The sequence below is a fragment of the Anguilla anguilla genome, chromosome 1 (genome assembly GCF_013347855.1).
Source record: "Anguilla anguilla isolate fAngAng1 chromosome 1, fAngAng1.pri, whole genome shotgun sequence".
Classification (NCBI taxonomy): Eukaryota; Metazoa; Chordata; class Actinopteri; order Anguilliformes; family Anguillidae; genus Anguilla; species Anguilla anguilla.
The window spans coordinates 17,946,467-17,974,298 of record NC_049201.1 but is presented as its reverse complement, the minus strand read 5'-3'; the positions used below and the strand labels follow the sequence as shown (position 1 = coordinate 17,974,298).

General features: G+C 45.2%; 2 protein-coding genes across 9 annotated transcripts in view; both read right to left on the bottom strand.

Moving 5' to 3' along the window:
* LOC118228354 (regulator of G-protein signaling 6) overlaps positions 1 to 12,849 on the bottom strand; it is a 99,947-nt gene extending 87,098 nt beyond the window's left edge. For 2 of the 5 annotated variants that reach the window (XM_035419816.1, XM_035419847.1), the window contains exon 1: positions 922 to 1,334. The gene's annotated coding sequence lies outside the window, so the exon portion shown is untranslated. Of the gene's footprint in view, positions 1 to 756; positions 801 to 921; positions 1,336 to 12,704 lie in introns of those variants that run through there. The other 3 variants (XM_035419824.1, XM_035419839.1, XM_035419831.1) reach the window with 3 other exon arrangements.
* A 5,842-nt stretch (positions 12,850 to 18,691) lies between these two features.
* LOC118229250 (signal-induced proliferation-associated 1-like protein 1) overlaps positions 18,692 to 27,832 on the bottom strand; it is an 84,074-nt gene continuing 74,933 nt past the window's right edge. For 3 of the 4 annotated variants that reach the window (XM_035421049.1, XM_035421054.1, XM_035421063.1), the window contains 9 exons: positions 27,649 to 27,746; positions 26,885 to 27,315; positions 23,483 to 23,704; positions 21,966 to 22,125; positions 21,247 to 21,460; positions 20,603 to 20,755; positions 20,372 to 20,486; positions 19,770 to 19,848; positions 18,692 to 18,995 (listed from right to left, as the gene is read on the bottom strand). In XM_035421049.1, coding sequence (XP_035276940.1) covers positions 18,852 to 18,995; positions 19,770 to 19,848; positions 20,372 to 20,486; positions 20,603 to 20,755; positions 21,247 to 21,460; positions 21,966 to 22,125; positions 23,483 to 23,704; positions 26,885 to 27,315; positions 27,649 to 27,746 — 1,616 coding nt within the window. In that variant the 3' untranslated portion in view covers positions 18,692 to 18,851. Of the gene's footprint in view, positions 18,996 to 19,769; positions 19,849 to 20,371; positions 20,487 to 20,602; positions 20,756 to 21,246; positions 21,461 to 21,965; positions 22,126 to 23,024; positions 23,425 to 23,454; positions 23,705 to 26,884; positions 27,316 to 27,648; positions 27,747 to 27,832 lie in introns of those variants that run through there. The other variant, XM_035421074.1, reaches the window with a different exon arrangement.

Below are 27,832 nucleotides of genomic sequence, written 5' to 3'. Positions count from 1 at the left end.
GCATCTGTCCCCGTGCAGCGCTGTGAGGAAGTGCGTCTGTACGTGCGTGCCCGTGCGAGCGTCTGGGAGTACACCGAGGCTGGCGTGCACACATGGGCACGTGCGCGCGTTAACGTGTTCGTGTGTACGTGTGTGCACACGTGGATGAATGTGTGTGCGCGTGTGGGTGTACATGTACATCTGCATCTATGCATGAGCCTATGCAAGTTAGTGTTTTAACGCCTCCACCAGGCGCAGAGGAGATACGAGGAGACCAGTCTCAAGCGGTCCCTCCGATACAAACTCATCCCTGTACATAGTCACTGAGTACTTCCTGAGCTTAAGAACTGCAGCCTTGCTATTACCACCCCCGACCCCAATACCGGCTATGAAGCAACCCTGTTAAGTACAATATGGCACAGTATGGCACAAGCATTCAGTAATGGAATACTACTCTACAATTTATAGTACTACATTAATACAATATACAATACAATAAACAATAAACTACAATTTAACAGCAAACATTTTCTCTGCAAAACAACGTGCTGCCTTTTGAGAATATGGAGCCATTCTACCAAAGCATGCAAATCTCACTTTCCAGGCTGACACCACAAATGTTTTCAATTCAAAAGTCTTATCTGTAGGAGTGAACCAGCTAGTGGAAACACACACTTGCAGCACCAAACCCAGTCAAATAATCAGCAATTTTCCACATGCATACACTACAACATCACTTAGCTTTTCTTGCAAACAGTTAGCACCAAAGTGAATTACTTCAGCCAAAGTGTCTAGAAGCTCACTGAAGAGGCGAATAATCCATGCAGGACCGCAAGCAAAATGAGCGTGCAATTCTAACGCAAATGTCCTCGCCACACAACCCAGCTTTGTCATTCAACATTTTTGACACGTCCAAGAATTGCTTAATAAAGCTTTCATTACCTTAGCAACAAAATAACGCTTGTCCACTCCTCTTTATTTTACTTCCCTTAGCAACAAGCAAAAGACAGGTTCATAATTTAATTGGCTTGAGGAGAAAAAAAATAGGTAAAAGCTATGAAGAGGCGAAAGCTGGCACAGGGGTTTGGTCGCTGCAGTACTCCTCTTCACCAGTCCGGTTTGCCCAGGGTGGGTGGGTGGTGTGGAGCGGAGTGGTCAGGCAGGAAGATCCTTGCATGTGCCTGTCTGTGTGTGTGCGCGCGCGCGCGTATGAGCGTGTGCAAGAAGAGAGAGAGAGGTGGTTGGAGTATGTCTCTTTCACTGTCTCTGCGCAGTCACAAAGCCCTCTGAGGGAAGAGAGCAGGGATTTTATACAGGCAGACAGGCAGAGAGAGTGAGAGTGAGAGAGAGCGAGGGAGAGAGGGGAGAGAGAGAGGGGGGGGGAGAGAGGGGGAGAGAGAGTGGGGGGAGAGGAGAGGGAGACAGCAAGAAAGAGAGAGTGAGAGAGAGAGAGGGAGACAGAGAGAGCAAGAAAGGGAGAGAGAGGAGGGGATTGGGGGGAGAGGAGAGGGAGACAGAGAGAGAGCAAGACAGAGAAAGAGAGAGAGAGAGAGATACTGGGACGCTCAGGGAGAAAGAAAAGAGGGCAGGGGTTCCTGAACATATTACAGCAGCGCCCACTGATGCTGAAAGAAAGAATATTTTTTTTCATAGGAAAATGAAAATGACGATTCAGGCCAAGTTTTACATTCTGGACAGCAGCACAGCAGGATAAAACATGAGACAAATAACAGAGACTTATGATGTAAAAAAAAAAAAAAAATGTAAAAAATCTGCATAATCGCCTGGGGGAAGAATAAAAAACATTCTGATAATTAAGATAGTGAATACAAAAACCCTGACGCTCAAACATTGTGTCTCACACATGGCACGTGTACACTGAGCTAGAGCATGCTGTAAAAATAGAGCCCCACAGTTATCCACAAAACATCAGATCTGCGTGCCAGTACTACAGGCTGTTCAAAAAACATCAGCCAATGCGATTGTACAGTACTACTGTGTTTGTACTATCAGTAGCACAACACATAGCATTAGTGTTAGATTGCCACGCTTGCAAATTAACATGCACACACACTGACAGGACTACAATGGATATATCACCGGTTTTGTCACTGAATAATGGAGTTAATTTCTCTTAATTTAGTATTATATTGTTAGCTATATTCAGACACTGCAGTTAGTATGGGCATTAGAGCTAATGAAATGTACTCCGTCTTTCCTCCTGTCTATTAGTGTGTGTGTGTGTGTGTGTGTGTGTGTGTGCTGTATGCTGTGTGGTGCATGCGTGCGTTTTGCTAAGGAGATGATCCAGGACCACTGAAGCTGAAATGGCAAACCAAAATGGCTGAAGTAATTTGTTATTTCTGTATTTCTAAAAATGAGTTCTCAAATTCCCCAGAGAAATTTCTTCTCTGGCACATACACATGAGCACACACGCACATACACACACACGTACACACACGCGCACACACACACGCACGTGCGCGCATAGACACACACACAGAGCAAGTTTGCATCAGAATGCTCTTCTACAACTGGCTATATTTCACTGCTCATGTAGAACACAAAATGGTGAAATAAACTGTTATCCTGCTGCAGCTGTTTTTCCCCTTCAGCACCCTGGACAGCACATACTTTGTCTAAACTGCACCTTTGAGGTTATCCATTCCTTTTTTCCAAAGCATTGCACTTACACACAAGTTCCTTTTTGAAATTACAGTATTTCTAGCTAGCAACCTTGATTTTTCTAAAGAGAACCTTGTGATAAAAGCGCAAAATCAACCACCAGTCGGAAAGCCACAGTCAACGAGAAAAACTATTCATAGTTGGTCGACAACTTCAAATGAACACCATATAGTTTCCTATTTCACGAATTAATTTCTATTGTTTACCCAGGATGGTGCTGTAACCAGGAACACTAGTTTTCTCTAAGTAACATGACTAATACAATAACTTGTCACTGACAAACCTTAAACTGTACATCGTACCATGCGGCATTTGTTGTAAACACAGCGCTGTCAGAGACGGCCACTGAGGACATGTGACAGCTGTCAGACTCCCACCAGTGGGGATCCACTGTGGATTGGGCTCCCGTGGCGGACCTCATTACTGTCCAGTGGGGGGGCTGTGGGGGCCATCACAGGAGCCAGGAAGTTGGGGGCACCAAGTGGAGCCAGTCTGAACCCCAGCCACAGTGCTATTAAGAGAACAGCCACACACCAACTGTAAAATGTTATATTACTGTACAGCATTATGAAAGGGTACACAGTAAATGTCATAAAATAACAATGGATTTGCACTTCGTCCGGGTACACATAATTATTGTTTATAAAAACCCTGAAACAAACATGAAAGAAATCAATGTGTAATTTCTATGGTGCCTGTTATAATTTGCTAATGTTTTTTTTTTTTTTTTAAATCATAAATACATAGTTATTAGTTCTCAAATATCACAATATTGTTTTTTAAAACATAGGTAAATTAAATTCTGATTAAGTAAATCAGACAATTTGTCAGAAATAAATGCCCATTAAAGTATTGCACCTAATTGACTATTTTCAATATAATTTTTTTATTTATTTAAATTATTCATGAAATTATATATTGAATTGTAATGTTAAAACATGCCAGCTAACAGTGTCTACATCCACTGCATCAATAACTATTACATCTGTTGTTGGCTGAGATAAGTTGGTAGTGTGCGAAGCTCAGCCAAAGCTTCTTCATTAATCCTACACTGATGAGAGGAAGAAAGCAGCTTCAGTAAACAGAAAACATTACACATATTTGGCTCATGTATGAAAGTACATACTACAAAGTACATAGTATATTCAGTAGTTGTGTTTCTGTGTTCATTTCTCATTGAAACTTATAAAAACTCGTTATAATTTATACAAAGAAATGTCTATTTATAAGAGCTCACGACACAAATCCTGGAGCAAACACAGCAATATGAATATAAACTCAAAGTTTCTACCCGGGAGGAGGTTGACACATCATCCCGAGTGTAACACGCCAAGAGGCTGAGACAGCAGCAGACCTCCCTCTCAAATCTACAGGCGAAGAGGCCAATTTATTTAGCATTATCATGCTCCTAGCTCTGACGCGGTCTCGCTCACCACGGTAGCTGGAATCACATGGAACTTCCTGATCAAAGGGGCGGCATCCTCATTGAAATACAAGAAAACAGTTTTTTTTACCCTTTATTTTTTAACCCTTTGATGGTTAGCTCAACCACATTTTACACATACATTTCATAGTTTCTTTTTTTTCCCTTGGCATGCTAGTTAAAGGTGCGCTAGTCCAGAGAAAATTTGAGGCCAAACTACACCAAAACAGCTGAAATTGATGAGATTGCATGAGAATGTTTAATTGATTCAAGCCCACAGAGAACAGCCATATAATTGATTAAAGTCTCCAGAGATACATGGAAACCAGGATGGGGAGGCAGATGAAAGATAAAATACTGCTCATTGCAGCCAAGGCACACAATGTAGAAATCTCACTGGGAAATACAAATCTTGCAAAGAAATCCCATTAGTTTTTCCCCCCACACTATTTTAACCCGGGACCACGCCACCATACATCTTCACTCAGCACTGCAACAGTACTGTTGTGGCTGGAAATCCTACTAATAACAAGTAACAACATCATAGCCCTGTGAACCTAAGATCTTTCAATGTCTCTGAGCACAATGGGAGCTGTCGCCCTTGTCTTTAACTGAACTGCAAAATCGCTGGACTGTGCGGCTGCCATCAATGCACCATGCAATCAAAAAAAGAGCTTTAGTTGTGCTTTGCTAATCCAGTGAAAGACATACGAATTAGAGAGCAAAACTCCAGCTTTTTGGGAGTGATTCATTTGTGATCGGTTTTTCTGGGAGTCATCAAAGCTGTTATTCTTCTATTGTTGTCCTTTCTGCAAGTGGAGGATGGCCTGAAAATGTCCCCATTTCCTTGAGCACTCTAGTTTAATGCAAAATATTACCAACAGCCAAACTGTTTACATGCTTTGTATAGGTAACAGATCCAAATACTGAGGAAAACAGTTATAGTACGTTTTAATATAAAATACAGTTGTAGTGTCTATATAAAAACCACACCTGCACTGTGCTGTGTAATATGAGAGAGGGAGAATTGAGAGGGAAAAAAAGAATTCCCCCATTCCACACCCCACACTTGGACACCAGTGTCTCGTAAAATTTTTGAAACGGACCCAAATAGAAGAGCTAAGACAGAGAAAAACGAAGCCAAATCCGGGGTAAAGGGACTCATCTGACAGGGTGATCCATCACAAACAATTCTGTCACGCTTCAGACTGTGCAACGCATTAGCTGAGGGGGGAAGACTGATGAGAATTCTCATCCCATTTTTCCTAAAATAAAACACAGTCATTAAGCACAGATTCTCCGCGTATCTCTTCCAGTTTCTTTTAACAAGCCACTGGTGTTCCAAAATTGCCTCTATTATTGGCATCACCAGACTGCTGTGCCTATTGGAGAATGGCAAGTGAGGGCATCTCTTGGCATGGTGACTGCAAGGCCAGAGGCAATGCTCTCTCTCTCTCTCTCTCTCTCTCTGTCTCTCCAGTGTGGAACATGGAGACTGAGAGCCAAACAGGATTATAGTACTTTTGAGAGCAGAACTGTAATCCTAAGGAGAGGGTCTAGTGGGAAGTATCAAAGGCAAAGTATCCAAGTATCAAGACTCGTATTCAGTTCTCTTATCAGGGAGCAAAAGCATCATTCATTCTTCTTCTGTTCACATGGTCAGTGAAGCCATCCCATCCTAGACTGTCCTTAAGCCTTTCCTGTCCCACCCCATGTGGTCTCATCTTCTCCCTCACCATCATTCGAGTCATCCTCCTGCTTCAATTAGTCATGTCTAATGCATCTCAATTAGCCATTCAAAGCAGCAGCTCATTCCCTATGCAAACGCTAGAACAGGAAGTGGAATATGAGTGGCAACTGTATCACTAACAGAGACTGATTACTTCAGGAAGAGAGTGAACATTTGAGTGTCCTGATCAATACTGCTTGATGCCTCCCCAGAGAAGATACATTATCAGTCAATATATAAACTTCTAGCCTACGGAATCTCTGAGCACTGGAAGAACAGATAATGAGCCTCCCAGTCAACTCCCTCCATTGTCCCTCCATTACATGATGTCACAATCGTGGCTGACACACTCATTTGGATCATGTCCTCACGTTATTATTCCTTTACACTTCAGGGCCAGACTCTTCTTATTGGCGGCAGCCTTCAGATCCTCCACCAGAATCCTTATTTTGACAGGCTGGCAGAAACACAGCGATATAGTCTCTCTCCTGTCAGAATTGATGGCCTTTATTCCATTCCCATTTGGCGTGTCCTCGGCTAAAGTATCTTTAAAAGTAACAAATGCAATGTAGAAAGAACTGGAGGGCAAAGGTCCACTGCTGTGGCAAAACAGCTGTCATCTCACCGAGGCTTTCCCTGGACCCCGCCTTGCCCTGACACAGAGGACGGAATACCAAATCAGAGCGGAGTTCACAAGCCAGTTAAAGTAAGTGGAAAGTGGTGGAGAGGCACCTTTACACAGCGCATAAGCAGGCTTCAACCAGTTTTCAATTCTAAATTAAAGCTCCTGCTCCCCCAAAGTCCCCATACTGCACACCAATTTTTGTGCAATGTGGGTCAAATATTTTCTCTCCAATAAACACAGAACAGTGTTTGATCAGACGTGAATCAACACTCAGACCAAAATGTCAAACTATATGCATTGAAGTTATAAAAATAATTGCATTCAAATTTTATGATTCAACTGGAATTCCATGAATGCATGTGCTGTTCCTGGTATTTACTAAACTTTTACGTACATTTTCTTAAATGAAAGTCTGAGAGTCTATTTTTCATAACAAATAAATAATTAATGGTGATGCAAAAGGATCCGTAGTATTAGCTGGGGATGGAGAGGCTCATTCAGCAATATATCCCCCCCTGACTGTACAAGAGAGACCCCACTAATGAAACAGGTGTCAGTGACCTTAGCTTTTCATAAAAGCTTTAAAAAAAGTTCTATAACTTACTTTAAGGCCCACCATGGTTATAAGAAACCAATGTCCAAATTATGACTTCATTATATGTCATAGATTTACATAAACATTAAGTTATTTAATACAATTTGAACCTTCACTGATTACACTAATGATAATATTACCAGGGGTGTGTAAACTTTGCAATATTTATTTAATCTGAAAGTCAAAAATATGTAATAAAGGATGCATGAAAATGTAAACAAAATATTCTTAAAGGGGAATATGTTTTTCATTTGGCTGAGCATCCCCAGGAACTCTTTCATTATCTCAGTTCAAATACCCAACTATGCAGAAATTAAATCTGACACAAACCCCCAAATGTATTTTCCCTTCTTTATTCCTACTCTCTGCTGATTGAACAAAATTACTGAGCTTGCTGAGACCAGGGACAAAGAGAAGCAGTGCCAAAGTGATTGTTCCCTCTTCCAAAATTCAATTAAATAACCTCTCCATTGAAATGAATGATTAATTAAAGACAACAACCTGAACAAGCTTTGTTGCTGTTGTTACTGACGCCCAGTCCAGATCAAGTTACTCTCAATAATCCGCTGGTGAGAGGAATTTTCGTATTCAGACAGAGAGAGAAAAAACAAGAACCGAAAGGGAAATTTCAATGTCACTGAGATGATTCTGTATCATAAATTTGGACAGTTGGAATTGCTTAAAATGCTTTTGCTTTTATAGCAGAGTACACCTTTATGTATTCATTGGGCCAACCAGGGCATGTAACCCATACCATCAATGCCCAAGACCAGGGTCTGCAACCTATACCATCAATGCTAAAGACCAGGGACGGGAACCAAGACCAGCAATGCCCAAGACCAGGGATTGTAACCTATACCATCAATGCTGAAGACTAGGGCATGCAACTCATGCCATCAATGCTCAAGACCAGGGCATACAACCTATACTACCCCCTGCTGAAAACCAGGCACACAGCCTATACCATCGAGTGCTTATAACTGGCTGTTTCAAGCATCCCTTTCATTCAGCCCTAACCATAGTTTGAAAAAAAGGCAAAGACAAGAAGCCCCCAACCCTTTGTACTCCTGCAGCTGCTTGCAAAGCAATGACCCACAGAGCAGTTAACACCTCCTCACGCGTATGACATCTGGCAAATGCACCATTACAGCTTCCTGTACATTACTTAAGTGCAAAAGCAAATCTAATCAGCATTAAACAAGGCAGGCGTAATATGCATTAATGCTGAATTATTGAAAGGCCCCTATTCACTGTGGCTCTTTGGTGGTGAAATATTAATCTATCCCGAGGTCACCACATTTGACATGAAACATCCTGTGATCACGGACAGCACTTCAGCACCAGATTCAACAACTTATTGATGAGCTCCCATCACTTCCCGTCAATTTCCACCCAGCTTTATCTGTTAAATGGGTTTTAATCATAGGGGTTGGGTGGAGGAGGGGGAGCTCATCCTGGAGTGGTTGAGCCTGACTTACAATATTCTGCAACAGAATCAAAGTTTTACCATATCCTCTTCACCCAAGGGTGATGAGCTTGGAAATTCGGATTATGATTGACTGATCCATTGCCCTGTAGAACCTTACTTTAATCCTGTAACTGACAGCCATGAGATCCCAATGTAGAAGAGTGGTCAGCTATACCATATACAATGTTCAATGAGGATAACATACTGGAGAAGTTGGCCCAAAGGAGGATAAGTATTCAAAAACTCTCCCAATGAAGACACTCACCCACAGATGAATCACTCCATTCATAGAAACCATTGTTTATGAAAACAAAAGCCATGATGATGTAGAAGGATGCATTTTTAATTTAGTGCAAAGACCACATGAAGCCCCGGCTACGCTAGCAAATATCACAGCCTGTTCTTCTTGAAAACTGATGAACTCACTAGCAAATGTTTGATTACAAATGGCAGCTCAGACTCCACTCTTATGAAATACTATGAAGTTTGCGGTTGAAGATAATGTCCCCAATGTTTCAGTTTGAAATCTTTTCCTATAAAAATTAATAACCCAGTCATGACCATGGGTTTATTGACTGATTTAAGGCAACAGCTATCAATAATACAGTGTAATAATGAGTTCAGAGTATGCAACTTAACTCTCTATAGCACTAGTACGATACAGGGCCTGCAAAAAAAATAACATGACATTTCACAAGCATAAACATTACAGATGTCACATATTCTCCTCCAACATAAACAGCAATGATGAGGTTAATGGAGCACTCCTTAAAATATGAGAAAGAAAATACCGCCCAAATAATCCTAGAGTTTATTGTACGGAAATGATGTTTTCAAAAATGGCTAACTGCAGTGCATGGATAGCACTTTCGGAAAAGGTGGTGCCCCTGAGCAACATACCGACCCATTTCCCATTGAGCTATGCGTGCATGTGCTGTTGCGGAGGTCCACCATCCTAGTTCACTTCTAAGAGTGATCCCTTGTGTCCAGATAACATGGCCTCCAGCATCCTCCAGACACAATCCCAGAGGCTACCCATGAGCCCCCTTTTCACCCTAACAAAAGGAACAATTGAAGATTAAAGTGCTTTCCAGCTAACTCCTATACACTAGAGTCTCACTGCCCAGGGCTTGTGGAGCACAAATATTCATGCAGTCCGTGCAATGGTAAAACAGAGCAAAAGATGAAACTCTGATCTCCGCCAATGGGTATTCATAACATCCCCTCACATGAAATAAAATGAGTACAAAGAAGGGAGATCGCGTGTATACGTCTTCTGTCAGAGGCTAGTAAGGAAAGCTAGCAAGGCTATCTAGGGGATCCACTACACACTGACAGCTGAGTTTAAAACCGTCTGTATTACCAGCAGTTGTCCTGCCCATAAAAGCTTTAAAATGCCAAATAAGATAATCAGATGTATAGTTTAAACCACTTGTGGGAGGCAGGGTATGCCATTTAGAAGCTTAAGAGAGTGAGTGCTTAAACACAGTAGCTGCTAAAAGATTGCCTTGAAATGGCAACCGGATCAAAGCTGCTTTCAACAAAATGGGCACACCAGGGAGATATACATGTAGCCTACTTGTGGAACAGCAGGGAAACCATTTAGAATAAAAATCTATATTTTTACAATCACAGTAAATCACACGGCAAAAAAGCGGCTGTTTTTTCATGTAAGCATCTGACCATATAATTCAGAAAGAACATATTTCAGAGTGCACTACAAATGAGAAAATTTGATTTTAAAAAAGTCTTTGTTTTTCCATACAGTTGCAACATAAACAGTCATCAGAATTATAATGTGATTTAAACTACAGTGAACTGAGGGGGTGACAGCATACAACAGGCATTTGGGGGCATTGCTTTGGATTTAGGGGGCACGCTTTTCTGTGAATATGCATGCCTGTGTGAGAAAGGGGGACAAGGGAGGGTAGGAGAAATTATATTGACTGCTGTGCACAACTATCAGCTAATCTATTCCCCGCTTTAATCGAAGTGTCAACATGCATGAGTGTTATTTTATTGCATTAGAACAACTCCCCAGTCCCAACTACGAAAATATTGGGTTTTCTAATCCACCAAAGCACATTTGTTCTCGGGTTGCATAGAAAGAGGCGTTTTTTTATTTTTGTCAGTCATGTCCCAAGTCAACAGTTTGCCTGCCACGACCCGACATCTTTCAAGTTACAGCAAGCTGTGCAGAGAGTACTGCTGGCAAATAGCTCAGGCATTGCTCTCCACTTGCGAGAAATGTTTTAGATGAAAACAGTTGGCATTAACGTTTGACTTTTACAATGGCAGGAACAGATAAAAATAGACATTTGCAGACCCAGTGCATCACTAAAGACTCAGGTTATATGGGTGGAAAAGACAGCAGACAGAGTACAAACCAAAAACCGTAGTCCTGATCTCTTCATTCCTACAGCATTCAATGCCCATAATCATCTGAGCATGTGTGAGTATTATTAATTGATGTGAACAAAAATGCGGGAATGAGCATTTTAGATTTTAAACGGCTACCATTTTAAAAAAATTACATTCAAACTACATTTATCAGTTGTCTAGGTCAGTGGGTCTCAAACTCGATCCTGGGGCACCACTCTGTATGCTGGTTTTCGTTCCAACCACAATTGCAAACCCAGAATTTTAACAAGCTGTTAATTTTATTTAAGAATTTTTTTATGTTTAGAGGGTTTATTTACTCTCTTATGCCACATTATACCAGAAAGAGCAATGCATGTCCTGAAGAATAAATGTCCCATATTTACATTATGCTATACTGCAGACCATTATATGAATAGAGGTAAATATATATTTTAATTGATCACATTAAAGACTTCAATAAATAGGCTCCGAAATGATGAAACTATGGACACATGGCCATAAAAAATATGCATTTCGCAGATAATGAAGATTTCAAAGCAAAGCAAATGATAATGACCAAACCTGTATTGTGTTAATAAGTTTCAGAAAAGAAATTATAAAATAATTTAAACATGTGTTCAGCAACCTAAGGAAGAGGCTACTGAGTCACCTCGGGCTTTAATTTAGTTTGTTAAATCAATTACCTCTTTTTATGTAATTCTTTGCCATAAGGCAGAATACACACAATGAAAACATAGGACTTTTATTATTTATGGCATGCATAGCTTTTTCATAACATGGTTTATGTGGTTATGTAATCCCTCTAAACATGAAAAGCACCCAATTAAGAAAATTGAACACCTAGGTAAAATTCTGGGATTGCAACTGTGCTTGGACCAAAAACCAACAGGTCGAGTTAAATAAAATCAGTTAAACTCAGTGATCGAGCGTCAATAGTACTACAACAGCTAATTGATGTTCAAATTGCAATGATTCACTGGCCAAATTACCAGAACGTGTATAAATGTGTATAAAACAATGGAGGATGTACCTACCAATTTTTAATTAAAAAAAAAAAAAAATTTTAATAGATGAAAAAACCAACTGTTTAGACAGGGTGCCAAAATAAGTCCGCAATGCTCCAATGCAATTAAATGTGTTTATTTATGCTACGGTAACTGTATGGTCAGCAGAATGCGCTATGTAGCCATAAGGAGACAGAGGGAGTCAGACCGGCTGTAGATGAAATGCCTCACTGTAAAATATTGTTGTCACTTTTCTGGCACATAGGGGAGAAACAACGAAAAACAAAGAAAACACACACCTAACTCTTATGTAGGCTATATGACTGAGCTGTGTTTTGTGCATAGGGAAATACGATTGAGAGATAAAATCCTATGAGGAAATAAATATTTGATCTCATACTTCGATGCACTCCGTTTGTCGGTAAATCACACTAAAACTAGGATTGACCAGGTCTGAGTATGAGGCACCGTCAAATGTTGCAGAAATCCTGCACATTGTGTTTGCAGTTTGATGTCCACCTAAGCACATTCCATTGAACAAAATAGCGCAATCCTACCGCAAATAAATGTTTTGTAGCAGAAATATTAGTTAAAAGTAAATGTGTCTTTATATTACATGCGAAATGACGGTAGGCTAGGTGTTACAATACTGCAGCATGCTCTGTAAACAGAAAACAGAAGGCTTGGAGGCTTATCTCCCCATCCGTCTCTCACTCTAAACTGGACAGCAGATCGCTTATTGTTTAGACACGATGCATTTAGTCAAAACCGTTTACCATGAATCCACCCATTTTGCAACAACTGGAGACTTACTAGCAATTGAGATTACCGCTGAGATTTTCCGGTTTGAACCGGTCGCAATCTTGTAGTGTGAATGGGAATTTACGATACATCCGAGCAAATTTAAGGCTCCTGGCCTCCTGTGCGCGCCAGTCGAGTACGGCAGTTTTGCCTGGACTTAGATAGTTCATATTAGGTTGATTAAAAGTGTGTCTGGTTAAACTTGCACGTGCAGTGGCTGCATTACTAAAATTACAGCCTTCCGCCTTAATCAGTGGGGAAAATCCACGTGGTGCCACCTGGTGACCATTTGAAGTAGACGGAATTAAATCGTGAAGAGGTGGCCTGTGTGCTCATCTGAATGAAAAGATATGTATTTGGCCCCTTTTTAACCTTACCGATCGCTGTCTGAATTATTATCATTATACACATGACTGGAAATTTAAAAAGTCCTTTAGGAACTTTCAGAACAACTACAAACAGTAACAACACAACTATAGAAACGTCTGATAATCCAGGGCTCTACGATAACTTTTTTTCCCCCAAGGAGCACACTAATGCATCTTAATTAGTAGATGTGCTCTTAAATTATTTTGCAGTTAGCATACATAAATTTTCAGGAGCAAATTCTTCTAAAATGGGAGCATTGTAGAGCCCGGTCATCAGATATTTTCTTGAGCTGTTCTCATTTCTTTATTTTTCCCATTTGAATGTTTCCATTTCCTTTGGCTTTAAATGGTACTGTGTTCTGTGCAATGCTTGCGTGTTTTAAAATCAATAGATTCACTGTATTCATAGTCCATCCAGCACTTTTTCTCACAACATAAGCTCTTCTTTCATGTTTGCTTACAAGTGATCAATACATATTTACTCCCTTCTGTAAGAAGTGCCTTGGCATCTTGGGCCCTGGGATTCTTTTCAGGCATTTATCTCTTGCAGTAATCCTGGAAGGAGAACAGAAGATTATGGCTCTTCACTCTCACCCCTCTGCTATATTTATAAATCCACCACATTGATTAATGCAGAAAGAGGCTTCTACTGGAATGCATGAACAACAGAGATTGAGTTCCCCCATGAATACAAATTCCTTAGGAGTCCCATGGGAGAACGTGGTACAATATGCATTACGATGGTAATGATGGTAGGTAAAACATTGTGGGGTGTTACTCTACAGTACCTCTGCACATTTTCTTAAAATAACTTCTGAAATATTGTGGAATATTTGGAATTCAAAAGGTTTTCATGAGAGTATTTATCTGTATCTGCCAAGTACAATCTCACAATTTTCTTTTTGTATGTGCTGCTGCATGCCCACCCTTGGGTCTCAGAAGATTAACTGGCTTTTAAGCTCTAAGATGTCCTATTTAATAGCTGTGAGTCAGCCTTTTCAGTGCCTCAATGGAGGGAATCTAATGACAGCGTGGCTGTTGTAGAAACGCTCCTGCATTGACGTCATGTATGCATACGGGCCTTGATATGCAAGGCACAGATGACACGATCGGGGGCCAGGTCGTCCTCATTACCACACCAACAGATTCTCAGGCTCATCAGAAAGGGTCGCCATGGCACTCGGATGGGGAAGATGTTGCTAGGGAACCACATCAGCATCCATAGAGGACCACAACTTTGCCATCCTTGTCACTACATGCTGTGGCCTTTCTTGCTTGAGATCCCCTGGTGATGAGTACGATATTTTTGGAGACATGACCTCAGATCCTGTGGTCCACATGTACAAAGCATGGTTTAATGATGGATGTAGTATTGTACAGAGCAAATGGGGGCCCCTGAAGCTATAGTCTGTCTGTGCACCAATATGAGGAGCACTACATGTGGTGAATTACAGAATGGTAATTTGGCCTTTTGAGACCTACTTCAGCAAGCTTTATAAATCCTGTAACTATGGTAATTATGAGAGAAGGTATCACAAAGTCCTTAAGAAGAGGTAATACAGAAGAAATAGTGACTTAAAAGTAATTTAGAACCTGAAAATAAGACGAACTGTGGCGTGCGTTAGTATCAAGGTCAAACTGTAGATCAATGTACAGTCTGCAACATTGGATATTGTCTGACCTACACACTCCCAAGTACCAAAACGCCACACACTATGTTCACAATGTGTCAGACCTCCCAAGATAGGAACCTTTAAGACAGTGCTCTCAAACTCGTTGCCATGGAGGGCCGTGTGTATGCAGGTTTTCCTTCCAACCAATTAATGCTGCCTTAATTGAGTCCAATTACTCATTCAGCCATATGCATTTAACTGCATTGAAGCACAGAAAATAAGCAAGTTTTTATTTAGACAATGCGGGTCACCATAGACGTCGGGTCACCATTATGCGCAAACCTGCATCCCTAATTCAGCAAATAATTGAACTAATTATACAATCAAGATTTGAGACTGGAATAAAAACCAGCATACACACTGCCCTCCATGGCACTGAGTTTGAGACCACTGATTTAAGATCTGTAGAAAAAGTCTCTACATAGAAAGTGCATGAACAGTGTTGGTGGCGAATGTGTTAATCCCCTAATCAACCCCCCCCCCCCCGCCCCCCCCCCCCCCCTCCGGTGGAGAGCATTGGGAGCCTTTGGAAATACCAGATCTTCGCTGAGTTCAACTGATTACTCACAGCATGGTGCCATTTTTAAGAAGCCGCTCTGGAGAAAGTGCCAGAGGATAAGAAAAAGGATAAAATACCATGAATGTGTGTAGTAACTCATTAACAGAAAAAAATGCCGTATTTGCCAATTCATGTATCGTCTTCGGCAAAAATTGCAACAAAAAAAAGTCTCTTTGCAGGCTGCAAGCAAGACCTTTCATGTCAACCACACGTCAAAAAAGGTCAGCACTTTGTTTTCATTTTTTTAAGAAACTTTAATACTGTGATCACTGCAAATTTACTGGTTTTTAATCTCTACATTTTACAAAATAAAATCATAGAATATGTAAACAGTACTTTGTTAATTATATTCTTTTAAATGTGCATATAATTCGTAAGATTTTCATAAGACATTTTCACTCGGGGGAAAATCTAGAGAAAGGCAGCACAGACATAACGAGAGGAAAGCCAAAGACCCAGAAACCACTGCGGCCACTACAACTCTTCAGAAAAGGAGGAAAACTCATTTTAAAAACTACAATAGCACAAGTGGTTCAGCACAATAATGCTCTGGGAATAACCGATTCAATCGTTTGTACAAAACCGTTGATGTGCAAAGGAAACAGAAGCAATTAAACATTCACATTTCATCAGCTGTTTTTCCCCCTCAATTGTCATTTCAATGAAACAAAAATAAAATCCAGAATTCTGTCAAGCGCACTGGAACAGCAAGAACATGGTGAAACAGCCTGGTGGCAAATTATGAATTATTAAATTTGAAGATCCCCAAACCGTTTCAAGCTCACTCGATGGACATGTGCCCACACTCACAGAGATCATTCATTCAGTGGGCCTTCCTTTCTCTTCCTGGAAAGAGAACGTGACGTAACGTGCGCTCGTTTTGTCATCGCGGCTGTAGACCAATCACGTTCCCACGTCCTGACCAGGAGCTGACGAGGCCCAGTGACACGTTGCGTGCCGATATGAAAGAAACTGCCGCGAGGCCTTCAAATTTCCAACGATTCCTAGAATAGAACCAATAACCGCAGCTTCTCTTACAGCAGCCAGGCCTTTTCTCTGTTCCGTAGGGTTCGCCTAAACTGCCATTCAAAGCTGCAGTCCATGCGGCCACCGGCACATGCTGAAAGTGCAGAAATGCACTCGTTTAGCATTCGTTTCGCCTACAAAGCAGTTGCCAGATCGTTGTGTAGATCATTAGAACCAACTGAGAATCAATCACCTACCGACTACAGCATTTACTTTCTGAAATGACAGGCTGACATGGAAAGCGACGTTTGGTCTACGACTACCGCCTCGCTCAAAAAAAATTTCATTATAGTCAGGTGAGGCGGGAGCAGGAACGTCTTCACTCAGCAGATGACTTGTTTGTCTCGAAGATATATTGCTGGACGCGGTATTGCTGGCTTGTGTGATGAGTCATCCGTCCCTCTGCCCCCTGTGTACACCGTCTCTCCCTCTCTCCTTCCGTCCTTCCTTCCTTCTCTCCTTCCCCTGTCCCACCCGGCTGCTCTCTGCACCAGCACGTCATGTAAAGGCCCTTTTTTTTCTTGAAAAAAAAAATTAAAAAAACAGCAAAAATGGCGCGCCGATCCACCCTGGTTCTGGGTAGAACGAGGCACTGGTCAGCGCTGGCTTTACTGCACGTAACGTACGACATCATTTCCACTTTAACCCCAGAGGGGAGGACTCATCCTTCAAAAGGCCATTTTCTCTCTCCCTGCTGCTATAAAGTAGGGGCGATACATGTGCCTCCCCTGCGGCTAGCACAGAGAGTGCGACCCCTTCAGAGTGAATACCCCTAATGCGCGGTCATAAACATGAGCACGCTATTCCCTCGGTGTCAGAACAGACAGTTCTGAGCCGGCCCGCTAAATTAAAGGCTAATTCATGAAGATATACGACCACCTGTGGTTTATGAATATGAAGTATGTGTGAGAAGGACTGATTTCCTCTTTCCTGTCTTATACCCCTTAAAACCAATAGGTGGCACTGTAGATAAAGAAAGCTATAAAATGGCACAGAGTTCAATCTTTTAAGACAATAAAAACATACAAAGCATCACCACAATAACAGCGATGAAATAACACCAGAAAGGGTTACTTAAATCATAGGAATGGTCCTCCTAAATAACCTACTGTACACACCGTAACTTTACACCGTTATGCTGTGTGCATATTTTCTATTATTAAAAAAATAAATTAACCAAACTAAATTCCACAATTTCAATCAATCAATTTCCCATATATTTGAAATGCACATTCCAAAAGTTGTTAGGACAAAGAACGGCTAGCCTCGTTCACTTCAGTACACGATTTCACAAACTCAAGATGTCCGATCACTTTATTTGAAGTGGTCAACGGTTTTATTAGAAACGAGCACAACTTAAGTATTTAACAAAGGAATCTAACTTTCCTTTTTTACTGAACAAAAAAACAAATACAAAAACTAGAAGCTCATTTCTATTGCTCTGGAAGATTTGTACTATTCAATTACTTACATACACTTGCTTATTAACATGTTATGGCACCCCAATACAATGTATTTTTTTTCTTCTCCCACACTTCAAAATCAAATAAGCCAATTGAAATATTAACATGCCAAGGGCATTCTGGGAAAGATGATCCATTATACGCCGTCACCTGACATTTCGGCCAGCGTGGCACCGGCCACGTCACCCCACAGAAACGCACGGGGGTTCGCCGAAACATCTCTCCCGTCCAGTCCCCTTTACACACGTCTCAGACCGTTTCAGGTACTTTTCACGTCAATGCGGATCGATTACTAAAACAAATATACATTAATAAACCATATTTAAAATGTTGGTGGAAGCCAGAGGACCTGCGGACCTGTGGGGAGGGGTTTGGGTACGAACGGACAAGCAACCGACGTCAACTGACCGTTTTATCGGAGAGAAAGCCAGTCTGGGCGAGAGAGAAAGACGTGCTGTCGTTTCTAAACCTTGAATTAGACGTTCCTGACATCTGTCAGCGCGAGGTCCTGACGGTCTTCATCTACGACCGCGCGGTTCAGGAAGCGGCAAGGACACACCGGGAGCAGGCCGCGCCGCGCCGACGCCCCCGCACGCCCCGCTGCGCCCCGGGGGAGAGCGAGCGGGCCAACCGCTGTGCCCGCCGCGCGGGCGACGGAACGGAGAGAGCGGGCACGGCGTGCACACCGCCGATAGGATCGGCTCGGGAGCGAACTGGACGTGCACGGAATGACCAAGCGAGGAGGTCGCGCGCAGAGCGCTCCTGCGGCAACAACAGGAAATTAAGGAACTGTTACAGCGGTCACATCCTGCCGCGGGCGGCGGGTGGGTGGGTGGAGGGGGGGGATTGGGGGGGGGGGTCAGGGTCGGTTTTGCGCGACCGGCGGGCTCCTCGTCAGAAAGGAAGGGAGGCGGGGGGGGGGGGGGGGGGGGGGGGGCGGGGTGCTGATTGAGCTGTACACAGGCCCGGTAAACAGGGTACGGCTGGAATGTCTTCAGGCGTGCGCTGGTCCCTAAGGGGCGTGGCCTCCGGAGGAGGAGGAGGAGGAGGAAGAGGTGGGCGGAGCCGGCTCAGTTCATGTCGATGGTGTTGAACACCCACTCGGTGAACTTCTTCAGCTTGGCCGAGGCGTTCTGGGACTCCTCCTGCAGCCGCTGGTTGTCCTCCCGCAGGGACTGGATCTGGGCCTGCAGCACAGCCTTGTCCTCCTTCTCCTGAGGGACAGACACAAAGGCAGCGGTGAACCCACCTCTTTTACAGTACATCTGTGCATCCAGCACACTCTCTCTCAACATTGCTACAGGTACAGATGAACATCCTTACAGGTACAGAAATGTATTGGAATACAGTAAAAGCATGGCTTTGTTGTCAAGGTACAAACATGTTGCACAGTGTCACACTGAAGGAGAAAGATCAGTATATTCGTATAATCCAAAGTAAAAGGGATACCGAAGAGTGACAGCAAATCTTAACACAGTGCTACAGAATACAGGCGGGTCTGGATTTATGGACCCAACCGCACACTGCCACCGCCGCAATTCAAAGAGCTGTCACACACGACTACGCCGCTCGCCACTGTGTTAACAACTCTCCTTTTGTGCTCTAGAATAGCAGCTGTGTGGAGGAATGAACGCGTGTGTGTGTGAGAGTCAGTGCGTGTGTGTCTGTGTGTGTGTGTGTGTGTGGGGGGGGAGGGGGGGGGCGGGGTTGGGTTGGGGGTTCGCAGAAAAATCCCAGCATGCTATGGGATTCAATTTTGCTGTATCCCAAACAACAAAAGCGGCTTGTAGAGCGCAGTCTCGCTCCAGCAGTGGGAGGGTGATGGTCTCGCACTGTTCGCAGCGGAGCTGAGATTAGGGCGGCGGGGCTGGGCGTGCCGGAACGCTAACGCTAACGCTGGGAACTGGAGCGGGGCGCCTGGCTGGGGGCATGACCGCACGGCCAAGCAGCGGGATGGGGGGGGCGGCAGGGAGCTCTCTCTCTCTCACCTTCTGCAGGTCCTCCTGCAGCAGCCTGACCATGGACTCCAGCTGACTGACCTTCCCCAGCAGACCGGCAGGGACCTCACTGTGGGGGGGGACAAACGGACAAACACACACACACACACACACACACACACACAAACACACACACAGCTAAGCACGTCTGCTGAGAGTGTAAATAATAAAGGCCCATCCCATAAATAAATAATGAAAGCTGACGTGTGAGCTCTCCTGTTACCCTGGTAATGGAGCCTTTCCTCTACAGAGGATTGGCTTTCTAAACACACAGGGACCCCTTCATTCCTGAATGGGGAATACACATACAATCAAACTGCTACTTAATCCCTTAGGGTGTAAGATCACAATAAAATTGCAATGTTCTTTTCTGAACATTCTATTGCTGATGTAACAGCCACTACTGGAAATTGAAAGCAATGGAGTTCGAGAACACTTATAATTCAGAAAAAACATTCCAAAAAAATCTGCTCTTCAAAGAGTTAAATGTGGAGCACCTTAAGCCTTTGATGAGTTAAACAAGGTTTATGTATATATAGATGCCTGACAGAATCTCTGTGGAACTTGCATGTACATTGTACAGAGGAGCATACCCAAGGGAGGGGCGAGGCTGCGGGGTGGCCTGAGGCTCAGCATGCTGGGAGTTGGAGTCTGTGCTCTCTGGCCTGTGGTTCACATCTTTAGCAGCTAAGAGGGAGGCTCTCTGGTCTGTGTAGGCAGAAAGAGAGAAAGAGAATGAGCGTCGCTTCTTCCGGCGCTCCTCATGGGTCACACAGGCTGCGGACACGGCGACGCCCCGCGCGCTGCCCTGGCCCTCTCCTCACCCTCGAAGGCCTTGGCGGCGTCCACCAGGTGGCACCAGTCCAGGCCGGAGTCGGCGTCGGTGTCCGGGAGGGGCATGAGGCCTGGGTCCTGCAGCGGCTGCCTCTGCCGGTCCTGCAGCTCCGAGAGGGACGTCTCCGAGGCCGAGAGGTCACCTGGGGGTCAGGAAGCAAGGGGGTGAGCTTAGGGTTCCTCATCAATCAAGCTGACAAGCAGGGTTAAAATGTTCTGCGATCATACAGTATTTTGTGATTGTTTTTTTTGTTGTGTTAGCTCATTTTCACACTCCTTTTGAGGGAGATCATTTTTTCCCCACTGTCCGCGGGTGAAACGGAGTAACATTTACTGTCTCACATATTCCAAACCCATATAGTGGCAGTCTGTGCAGTTCCCAGTTACTGCCAGCAGAGGACGGACGTTGTTCACTGTTAAAGCCACTAAGGGTAAAACACACCGTTTCTTCACAGTAATGTAACACATCCTAGAAAATTCTGACAGTATACTACACTCATATATGTCTGCTATAAATATACATATAACCACACTAGTACACACAGTATAGCACACATATCCTGGCTATCTGTAGCCACAGTGCCGCGCCGCTGTGAGTGAGTGTGGTGTAAGGGGTGTTAGCGCTAGCCCCCACCGTGCAGCTTGGCCCCCAGCGCGTAAGGGGGCCGGCGGAGGGCCACGCCGCGGACCGTGGGCGAGCGCGGCACCGTGGAGCAGGTGAAGAGCGCCTCGCTGGGCAGGGCCGGCTCCACCCTGAAGGACGGGTCCCGCTGCCCACTGTAGATGCTCTCGTCCGATAGGGTGCGGTGCAGCGAGCGCCGGCCGGGGGCGGAGCCAGAGAAGGAGGGCTGAGGGAGGGAGAAGGGAAACGTTACACAGAATCACACTGACTGTCAGCCACCTCAGCACTCAAACCCTAACAAACTGTTAGTTTCGGAACCTTCCGAAATGACCCCCAAGCAAAAGCTCAATGTAGAGAAATACTTTTTAATCTACATGTTTCTTAAATAAAGTTCATTTGGTTCTGATGGCAATTATTCTTAGCTGTCTGCAAATGCAAATCAACAACAGTACTTAGCCAGTATTTCATTAGCTGACTTCAGCCATTTTAATACAATGCGTGAAGTTAGTGAGCGGAGTCTGCATGTTCTCCACATGTTCGCGTGGGTTTCCTCCAGGCACTCCGGTTTCCAGTCCAAAGACATGTCGGTTAGGTTAATTGGAAAAGCCTACATTCCCACGAGGTATGAGTGTGTGAGTGAATGGCGTGCGTGCCCTGTGATGGATTGGCAACCTGTCCAGGCTCTGTTCCAGCACAGCACCTGGCGCACAAGCAGAGGGGGGGGGGGGTACCTTGTGCTCCTTGCTGGTGGGCGGGGGGCTGTCCAGGGCGATGAGTTTCTTCAGGTCCTCCTCCACGGTGGACTTGGTGAGGCGCTGTGGAGACTGCAGGTCCCTCATGGTGGCTTTGAGCTGCGGCTGCCTCACCTCCGGCCCGTCGCTCTGGTGCCTCCTGCAGGACGAAGCCCGTCAGTGCGCCTTTCACACAACAGGGCTCACCGAGACCAACTAGCATGAAACACATCTGTCTGCTTTCTGATGAATGATACACACCTAAAACTCTGCTAGGAACACCCAACTGACTGCTTTGTTTTTATTAAAAATTGTAAATCACCATTTACAACAATATTTATTATTATTATTATTATTATTATTATTATTTCCACCCTTTTTTTTACCCAGCACAGAATGCTCTGGCTTACTTTCAGCAGTTGCTGGTGCAAGCTCCAGTATCTATGTGGGATAGCAGACAAGCATGTGCTCTCCTCTGAAGAGTGTGATGTCAGCTATCGCTTCTTATCGCTGCAGTTTGAAAGTGTGGCACAGAGGCAGAGGAGGCGCTTCACGTGCAGCCAGACATCCAGACTTACAGGCGCCCAGGGGACTGGATGACGCTATTGTGACGCCAGGCTGACTGAACCCTTCCCACCCCTGGGTGGCGCTAGAGCCCGTTTATGAACAGTGCCTTACAGGATGAGCCACCCAGCAGCCCGTTACTTACTACTACTAGTATTACTACCACTAGTCCTACCACCACTGCTACTACTAGTACATCTACTATTACCACTACAACTACAACTACTACTAGTAGTAGTACAACTAGTACATACTACTACTACTACTACTACTACAACTAGTACTTGCTACTACTACTACTACTACTAGTACTTACTACTACTTCTACTACTAGTACTATGACTTCTAGTACTACAATTAGTACCACAATTTACTACTACTACTAACACTACCACTGTCACTACCCTGAGAACTTTAAATAAACTAATTTATACAGGTTAATGAGTTTTGTGTGTCAATTTCATACGAAAGAGATGGTACTTGACCATTAGAAACACAAATGGTTAGCAGAGATATTTAATATTATTCTGATAATCATGCCAGAGAGGTGCAATGAGAACTGAAGCAGTGGCACTCAATTTGAGTGGATCGGGTTTAGCAAACACATCCCAGATCAACACCCGCAATACTGCGACAGCTGCTTATTTTTAGCTATCGGTGAAGCATTTAAACTCTTTTCGTGCACGTGCTCCCAACGGACATGTGCTGAGAATGGGTCCTTTACAGTGAAGGAGGGCCATGAATGCTACCCACTTGTATTGAGATATCCACAGTATTTACAGGAGAGGGGTCAGCAGCAATGCTTAATCTGTCCACAAGGTGGTGCTGATGTACTTGCAAAAATTGCAGAATTGCACACCTGCAATTCACTTCTAATCTGAATAAGATCCCATTGAAAGCTGTGAAGCACGTTCACACATGAAAGGAAGCCCTCCCCACTGCCGCCTGCTCACTTGCGCGTCTCTCCAAAGCCCACTGAGTTGATGGTGCTCCCCGGCTTCCTCCAGCCAATCAGGTATTTGCTGGTGGCGCCCTGGCGGGGGTAGAAGGACTTGGGCCCGGGCGAGAGGGAGGTCTGGGAGGTGGGCGACGTGGCGGAGGGCGACTCCTCCCGAGGGGAGTTTCGGCTGGAGCCCAGGACCACCGGACTCCCAGAGTGCCTGGAGCTGAGGGTGCTGAGAAGGGAAGACAGGACCACGGTCACTACGGTCACTGCACAACCACACAAACGCAGGCCATGTTCACTAGGGTGACTACAAAACCACACGGAATACAGGCAACGGTCATTACACGACCACAGAACCTAGGTCAGTATGAAACTCTCAGGCCAGTACATTATATATATAATATTACCTCGTGGTAATACACATAACCCTGTAAAGACCTCAGGCTAAGTACACACCCCCAACAACAATACACAGAACAGACTGTGCATTAGAGCCACCAAAAATAGCACCAGTCACAATCAGGTTAGCCGCACAGGTGTGTGCTTTGCAGGTGAGCGTTAAGCAGCTGCTAAAAACAGCAGTGCATCTTTGCTCTTCTGTCAGCGTTATAAAACAAGCACACAAGCCGCATTAGCTGACGCTGTGATAACATCCTGCAGCTGGAAACATGTGACCGCAGGAGCAATAAAAAGCTCCTGATAACAATGGCGTGATTAAATCCCAGGCTTAGGCGCTATTTATAAGATTTGCGAATCAGCTGCAGCACATCAGCCTTTGAGGTTCGTGGCCTACAGGAGGATATCGAGACAAATGAGGTTTGTTTGGTTTGTGGGCGGGAACCCCACGGCCACTCACAATTCAAAGCTGAAACGTGGTGTTTCGGTCGCAGCCTGGATGGTTATCCAAACGCGCCGCGTGAGCTCCGGAGAGCTAATGCTAATGTGCTCCGTGGTCAGTGTACCCTAAAAGGGGACGGCGCGGGCCCAGGGGGCTCTGCATCAGAGCGGTGCTGTCTGTGCCTGCCTGGCAGAGAGCTCCTGCCGGCCTGTTAGCCCACACCTGGGAGAGAGTGGCTCTCAGGAACCGGCAGCTGCCAGTGTGGGAGAGGGGGAGAGAGAGGGCCCGCGGACCAATCGCACGCTCCGCAGCGTACGCCGTGCTCCAATCACAGACCTGGCAGGGTACGCTGCGATAGTCAGACGGCGTGAGGAGGAGGTGGCGATTGCACCGACGCTGGGAAAGTGACAGAGCTCTGGAATGTGTGTGGGCATGCGTGTGTGGACGTGTGTGCGTGGGGGCATGCATATGTGTATGTGTGCGTGTGTATGTTTGTGTGCGCATGTGTGTGTCTGTGTGCATGCGTATGAGTGTGTGTGTGTGTGTGTGTGTGCACATGTGTGCGTGTGTACGAGTGTGTATTTGTAAGAGCGTTTTCTTTGCAGATCTGCGCGTCTGTGTGACTCACTCTGCGTGTCTGTAGGTGCAGGACAGTAAGACAGGCCTTAAGGGCAGGGAAGGCTCGCTGTACTCACAGACGTGTACAGACACTGTGAGACTGCATGTGCTCTGATAGGCCGATATATCTGATGTGCGCTGGTCTGCGGCAGTGTGGAATTCAGGGAAGGGAGGAGTAAGATCAACACAGGGCAGCGGAGAATGCCCCGGTCAACTAGCCACAGGATTGGGCAAATTATGTAGTCCCACCAATCAGGACACAGAGTCCCCACGAACCCTTAAAAAAGGAACAAATCATAGGCTTCGCTGCGGAGAGTGAAGTCTGCTGGCTACGCTAGCTGACAGAAGCGAGCCAACGCCATTATGGCAGCGCTCATCGCTACCGTCAGGATCATAATTAAGCAGCGTCTCCCCGGCCTGCTTCTGCGTTCTAAATTTACCGCCGCAGTTTCTCTGATGCTGCCTCGACGCGTCCAGCACCGCGAGGTCTGACTCTCGGCTGAACTCTCTGCTTCGAGGGCGAGGGCTGTTTTCTTTTCCTTGCTTCTGAGTGGATTGGAGCGCAGGGCTTTAAATGGAACCGCTTTTTTTTACGGTTCCAGAAAGTTCTGGCAGGGCTGGGACCGCCATGAGGACGGCACACTAAATTACAGGCTTTCGTACTTTCCGGGCCAGAGTGCACCTGGCCGTTCCTTCCGAGGCTCAGGACGCTGCGTAAAGTAACTCAGTAATGCAGCGGAATGAACGACCCTACCAGCCACCAACGGCAGACTTTCAAAAAGAGCCCTCCTGCCAAGACTTGAGACACGTAATGATTAATGAAACAAAGCCACTCAGCTCCACTCATTTCTAAAATTCCATTGGTACTACTGGGCTAAACATTAAATTGTGAAATGATACAAAACAGGGACTTGTGAACCAAATTTTGAATGGTTCCTGTTTCATGTTTAATATATTATGCGCTAAGCAGTGCGACACTTTTTTGGGACCAATTTTGAAACATTTTTAGTACGGCTGACTAATCTAGGAGTGCCATGAACTCTGACTGTAAACATGAATGCGTTTCACAGTAACTCATTAAAACTGATACAATAAAAAATTTGTTGGACTGCTCTGCTCAAAACAAAATAAAATAAAAGCAAATAACAATGGAACATCAGAGTGAAGGAACGGGGAGAAACCACTGAGGGACACAGCGTTCTTGAGCCTTTTTCTTCCCCTCCAAGACTCCTCACTCAGTTTGACATAGAAGCTTTGCTCCTTTCAAGCCATCGCTCTGTGTGCTAAGCCCACCTCCTACAGAGCACGTGCTGTATTAACACCGAGGAAAGACAGGTAGAAACGCTGTCTAAACGCATAGGCAACATTGTATAAGGGTGTTTACTGGGCAGGCAGCGTGCGGATAGCATTTGTAAGCGTTTCAGGCTCCTTCCTTATCCAGAAACTTCAGAAGTTGTGTGGCTGCACACAAATATGCCTTTCCCAGTGTGGAGCAGAATGATGTAGCTGCTCTCATTTGCTCTCTTCTAGCCTCAAATCCAGGAGTGTCCAATTTCATCCGAAAACGGACGGTGTGGTTGCAGGTTGATTCAGCCCAGCACACAGGCACCCGCATCAACTAATGAACTAATTCATGGTCTTCAATCAAAACACTGAGAAGTAATCAAGGTCTTGATTGATGATCATGATTGGCTGATTAGCTGAATCAGGTGTCTTAGTGCTGGGCTAAAACAAACGCCTGCACCTTTTATCAGCCATTTTCGGATAAGATTGGACTACCCTGCTCTAAACCATAACTGATCAAAACCATTCTGCCAGGGAAAGCAGAAAATAAACAGACTGCAGTGCATCGGTGTCCGGTGTATGAAGCGCTGATGTATAAGTGATGCACTGCCCTAATTGGCCGGCGTCTCTGTGAGCGGTAGTGTCGAGAGCTCTGATTGGGCGTGTTACCTGGTGTGGGACGCCGCGTCGCTCAGGCTGTAGGAGCTGCCGTCCCGCGGCAGGGGGTACGCGGGAGGGCTCCTGGCGGGCCCCTCGGCGCTCCCCGGCGGGACGGGGGAGGAGTCGGGCGCCGGGGGCGACCTCTCCGCGGGGCTGTGCCAGGGGGAGGCGGCCTTGTCCCGGGGGCCCGCCCCGCCCGCCGCCGCCGGCAGAGAGCCCGAGCTGCCGTGAGCCGCGCCGTAGGAGGTGGCGTCGATGCCGCTGTCCGCCGACGCCCCCTGCAGGTAGCCACCGCCGCCCCCGAACCCGTTGACCTCCGAGTCGGGCCGCTCGCCCGTCCCGCCCCCGATCTCGTACCACTTCTCGTCGCTGTGGGCGCCGCTGGAGGCGTTGCTGGACAGCGTGTTGCTGCTGGAGTGGCTGGAGTAGGGCGTCTCCGTCTGACCATGTGACAGGAAGAAATTAACGTGTCACTTCCTGTTTAGAGAATGGCAGTGGAAGCAAACCCTGCCTCTAATGTGAAAAGTACACCAATCAGGAGCTTGACTTCATTATTTTATTTAACAGGGACCACACCCTTCACAACCGTTGCGCATAGCTAATTTTCATCTACAGTCCCCGGGCAGGAAGAAAATTACAGTAAAAATCACAACATTAATACATACGTATCTAATTATAATTTGATAACAAATAACTAATATCAAAATGCAACACTAATGCAAAATGATGCTTCATCTCGTCTTCGCTTTTCGAAGGCCTGGGTGTGGACTCACCTGGCTGTTCTTGTTGGGGGACAGATGGATAACCTGCTCCTGCCTCTGAATGCGGGGTACGCTGGGCTGGGCCACGGCAGGCTTAGCCACTTGGGGCTCTGAAACACAGAGGAAAGCCAGGCGAGGTCAGCACAGGCAGCATTCCTTTCACCGAGAAGAGAAATAAAGCCAGGAAGCTACACAG